This window comes from Corylus avellana, chromosome ca2 (genome assembly GCF_901000735.1).
Source record: "Corylus avellana chromosome ca2, CavTom2PMs-1.0".
Lineage (NCBI taxonomy): Eukaryota > Viridiplantae > Streptophyta > Magnoliopsida > Fagales > Betulaceae > Corylus > Corylus avellana.
In genome coordinates, this window is record NC_081542.1 from 39531247 (window position 1) to 39536165 (window position 4919).

The 4919-nt window shown below is 33.6% G+C and overlaps 1 protein-coding gene across 1 annotated transcript; it reads left to right on the forward strand.

The window, feature by feature from the left end:
- Positions 1 to 989: 989 nt before the first annotated feature.
- Positions 990 to 1795, forward strand: LOC132169754 (phospholipase A1-IIgamma-like). The gene is made up of 2 exons (XM_059580736.1): positions 990 to 998; positions 1151 to 1795. Exons 1-2 carry the CDS (start codon positions 990 to 992, stop codon positions 1793 to 1795), a joined length of 654 nt encoding a protein of 217 aa, XP_059436719.1.
- The last annotated feature ends 3124 nt before the right edge of the window (positions 1796 to 4919 follow it).

The following is a 4919-nucleotide window of genomic DNA, read 5'->3' on the forward strand; positions in this document are numbered from 1 at the left end:
TTTTTTTTTTTTTTTTTTTTTAAATATTTGGAATTATATAGGTTTTATTTGTATTGAAATAAGATAGATGATTTATTTGATTGCATTAAATCTTAATTGAAAGACCAACTTTTTTAAAGAGTAAACTGATTTGTTAACTCATTATTTTAAAAAGTGAACAGTTACAAATTGGACTTAGATTAGGATCCACACAAGTTATATTTGGAGTGGGCTGAACTGGGCCAGAGCTCGTTCAACTCGAATCATGGGCCGGTCTATGTTTGGTAGATGGTGGCCCATCCGGAAGATGGCACAACGTGTGACCAGCGTGTAATTGTCATGAAGCATGTGGGTGCACCGTGCATGGATAGGAGAAAGAAATGATGCGTCCGGGCATGAGAACAACTAGATTATCTCCATTTAAAGTAAAATGTAGATCAATTATTATTTTGTGGTTAGAATTTAATGTCTATGTCCAACAATATAGATAACATCACATGTCATTTAAAGAATTTACGAGATTTGACATTATTTATACAGTTAGATACAAAAACATTAAATTTTACAGGCATGATAAATGCAGAACTTTTATGCACAACTTTGGCCAAACTTTTTTTTTATTTTTTATTTTTTTAAAAATAAAAATAATATTTTTTTTGAATCAATATCATCAAATATGGTCCTTTTTTTTATTTGATATTTTTTTTTATAAAAGAAAATGGTATTTTTCTTCATAAAAATGGTCTTTTTTTAAAAAAAAAAAAAAAAAAAAAATCATGTTATTGCTTAAAAAAATGACCACAGAACGGAAAAGTTGGGCAAAATTGTGCCAAAAAGTTGTGCTTTTATTATTTTTCTAAATTTTAACCATAAAATAACTTATCCACGTTGGAATAGGATCCTCTTGATTTACTTGAAATGAAAAGGATCCTTGTCGGTAGGGATCGATGTGACTGTTTGAATTTACAATAAGTATATTTTTAAAGAACATATATAAGCTTGTAGGTGAAATGTGTGCGGTAATTGTTTACAAAGAAAGTATACAGTTAACTCACTTTAATTTGTTATTATTTATATATAGTTAAATGATTTATTTCGCTTAATTACCATTTTTCCATAGTTGATTACCATCTTACACATAAATGAAATATATATATACCATTTCTTTCAGGTTCTAAATGAGGTAAGGAGACTAGTAAACTCTTACAAGGACGAGGAAGTGAGCATTACTGTGACCGGCCACAGCTTGGGTGCTGCAATGGCAACTATAAATGCCGTCGACATTGTTTACAATGGATATAATATGCCTCCAAGGCCACGCACAAATGAGCCAATCAAGGCATGCCTCGTCACAGTCTTTGTGTTTGGTGTGCCCCGTGTTGATGACGAAGGATTTCTCAAAGTATTCTCGGATCTCAAAAATCTTCATGTCTTACGCGTCAATAATTTGCCAGGCGATGTTGTCCCTTCCCTGCCACCGATCGTGCCGCTGTTGTTTCCATACGTAGATGTCGGAGAGGAGTTGATAATCGATACTCGCAAATCGCCATACTTGAAAAATCTTGTTATTGATTCCAACGCTCATAATTTGGAAGTTTATTTGCATGGAGTTGCAGGAACACATGGGGAAGATGGAGAATTTAAATTGGAAGTGAATCGAGAAGTTGCACTTGTGAACAAGACGTCGGATGCTCTAAAAAATGAGCTCCTTGTACTTGATCGTTGGTGGACTACGAAGAACAAGTCTATGACCCAAAACGACGACGGTTCTTGGGTGTTGATGGATCATGAGAGTGATGATATCATAATCTTATAATCATGCCTAGCTGGAAAATTGTGTGAGGTAGCCTTTGCATGTACTCGTACGTACTAAATAAAGCCACCGGTTTAGCTGGCCAGGGCACTGCATCTCTCCACACTTTTGCAATGCAACAAATAAAGGTGTGAGCTTTGGGTTTGTTAGCTATTTAGATTATTGTAAGTTCCTCTATATATACTGCTTTCCCCTCTTCAACTCATAATTAATACATATACATGAATATGAATCTTTAGCTTGAGTATAAATGGTCCCTTAAGAGCATCTCTACAGCTTAGATAAAACTCCTAAATTGTCTAAATTTAACTAATATGAGGTAAGATTTACGTCCAACAGCTTATGTTTTGATAATTTCTCACTGCTTCTCTCTCCTTCATCATGCAAAACATCCTTGGCTTGTGAAAGACAGAAGAACATATAACATCCTTGGTTGCACGTACATGACTTGGACAACTAAAGTGCTCCAAATTTATCTGTCCGTAAATACAATATAATTGTGTGATTAGTTGTGCTTATGAAGTTTCTCCTTATTCTTAAATAAACATGAATGTACCTAAATTTAACTAAGGGGTAAAGTGATTTTTTTTTTCCCCGCAAAATGGTGATTTTAGCCTTGAAAGTAGGAGAAAAGATTCAAATAAGATGTCAAAAGATTTAAATAAGTGAACCATTCTTTAAAAAATCCTCTTCATTCGATTATGTAAAGAAAATGCAAAATGCATTTCTACTACAATTTGATGCTACATGTGGGTTGACATTGTTCATCAACACATTAATTTTTTAGTGTATTTCTCTCTCCCTCTATTTCTCTATTATTTTTTGCTTTTTCCTCTTCGGTTCCATAGAAGCTTTGTCTCTTTGCCACAGCTTTTCTTCATTTTCACTCATTCCTCCAAACTCCACGACATCTTGCATTTAGGTGGCTAATCAACATAGAAGAGAGATATTATTTCATGGCATGTGTCCTATTTTTCTTTGAGTCTCATTTTCAATTATTTGTTTAAATACAGTAGTTAAGGTTTAGGGGCGCCCGGGGCATTGTGAAGAGCTAAAGACCCATATGGTGACATAAAGTTGAAATCTTTCAAATTAATGTGGCAATACAATATACAAATTACTATCAATCTTTCAAATGTGTATATAGCTTTTCTTTTTCTCTCTCTCTCATTTCCCCATTGGCATTTGGTTGATTTGATCATTTGTTTCGTTGATTTGATCCTACTTAATTGAATTTTGTTGGGAAATTCTGGGTTCTCTTGAAACATTCAAATTACTGTTGTTTCCAGATTTTTATTTTCAGTTTGTGCATGGCATCGGAGCCTTTCGAAGATTTCATAGTCATTACTATGCATGTTCTTAACCATCGAGTCGATGCATTTCAGCAGCGATCTTCAGCTTTCGGCGAAACACCTTAGAAAAACATAGATTAATATGATTCTTGAACTTGGTTCTTCAAGCCTGTTTGCAGTTGCATTAGAGAATTTAAAAAAATATTTTTTGTAATTAAAAAGTTGTGAAAAACAAAAAGTTGGCATGTTTGGTAGAAAATTTTAAAAATATTTTTTTGACTTCTTATGCTAAAAATGGTCAAAACGGACTTTTGGCAAAAGCTTAAAAATGAAGTTTCTGTTAAAAAAAATATTTTTTGACTTAAAAGTTCGATTTTTCAAACACAATTCCCAACATGCTCTCTGTGTCGTGGAGCATATCAAGTTATTTATTTATTATTATTTTTTTTTAACAATGGCATTTTGAGAATTTTCAATTTCTTTCTTAATTAATTGTTAGAATTTAACAGAAAATCCTAGCACATGGGTCGATTGCAAATTTTTTAAAATTGGATTTGTACTTTATAGGAATGATTGCAAAAGTGATGCAAGTCTTTCGCCTTTCAGGTTTTTAATAGTACCAGTTTCCCTTCAAGATAATTACGAGATTAATTAGCCTTATAGGATTATGGGCAAAGTATTTTAGGTTTTAATGAAGAGGGGACAACATTTTTTATTAGAAGGCCAAAATGTTTTATTGGGTAGGGGCCAAACAGCCTAAAGTGAATTATATTACACCTTATATATATATATATATCCTAAGGGAGCCCCCACCCATTCGTCTCTAGGTGCAACTCGATCTTTCGTCTTTTTGGTTTGCAACTCCAGCGTGCCAACGGTGCAATATGATTATCATATTAGTTTACCTTATTGCTTTAGGGTGAAGTCTTTTAGGTTTTAATAGGCAGTGACCAAAATTTTCAATTGATAGGGCTAAAATTTTTAATGAGTAGGAGCCAAAGAGTCCAAAATGAATTATGCTACACCTTGTAAAAAGAAAATTCAAATAAATAATTGGGTGGATCCCCCCTCCCAGTTTGCTTTATAAGATTAGGGATCAATTTTTAGGTTTTAATGGGTATGGGCTAACATTTTGAATGGGTAGGGGCCAAACAGTTCAAAGTAAAAAACTCAAACGAAGGGAGGGGGTACGTAACCATAGCCTATAGTAGCCAACCCCCTCACATTCCTCTTTAATTACTAGTATTTTGTTTTTTATGTTTGCAAGTGTGCAACACTTCAAGATTACCAGATTACTTTGCATTATAGGATTAGGGGCAAAGTCTTTCAGGTTTTAATGTTGAGGGGCCAAATTGTTTTATAGGCAGGGCCAAAAGCTATCCACTCCACCCCCCCCCCCAAAATTTTTAATAGGTAGGAGTCAAAATGTTTAACTAGTAGCGCCAAATTTCTAGTGGGTAGGGGCTATATACTCAAAAGTGAGTTAGATTTTGTAAATAAAACGAAGGGTTAAATACTAAAAACCTCCCTAGGATTTGAACACTTTATTTTTTTCTCCATAGGTTTTGATTTGTATCACAGGAAATACTTGTGGTTTTGATAAAGACCAAATTAGTACTTTCATCCATTGACCGTTAGTTGACTTAACGAAACTCTACGTCATTGACACGTGGACCAATTAAAATTTGACACCTAGCATATTGATGACGTGGCCACCTAATTAAATTTTTTATTTTAAAAAAAATTAAAAAAAAAAAAAAAAAATTTCAAAAATTTCAAAAAAGAAAAAAAATAAAATTGGGGGTGGCCTATTTGGAGCCACCCCCTTTGGCCAT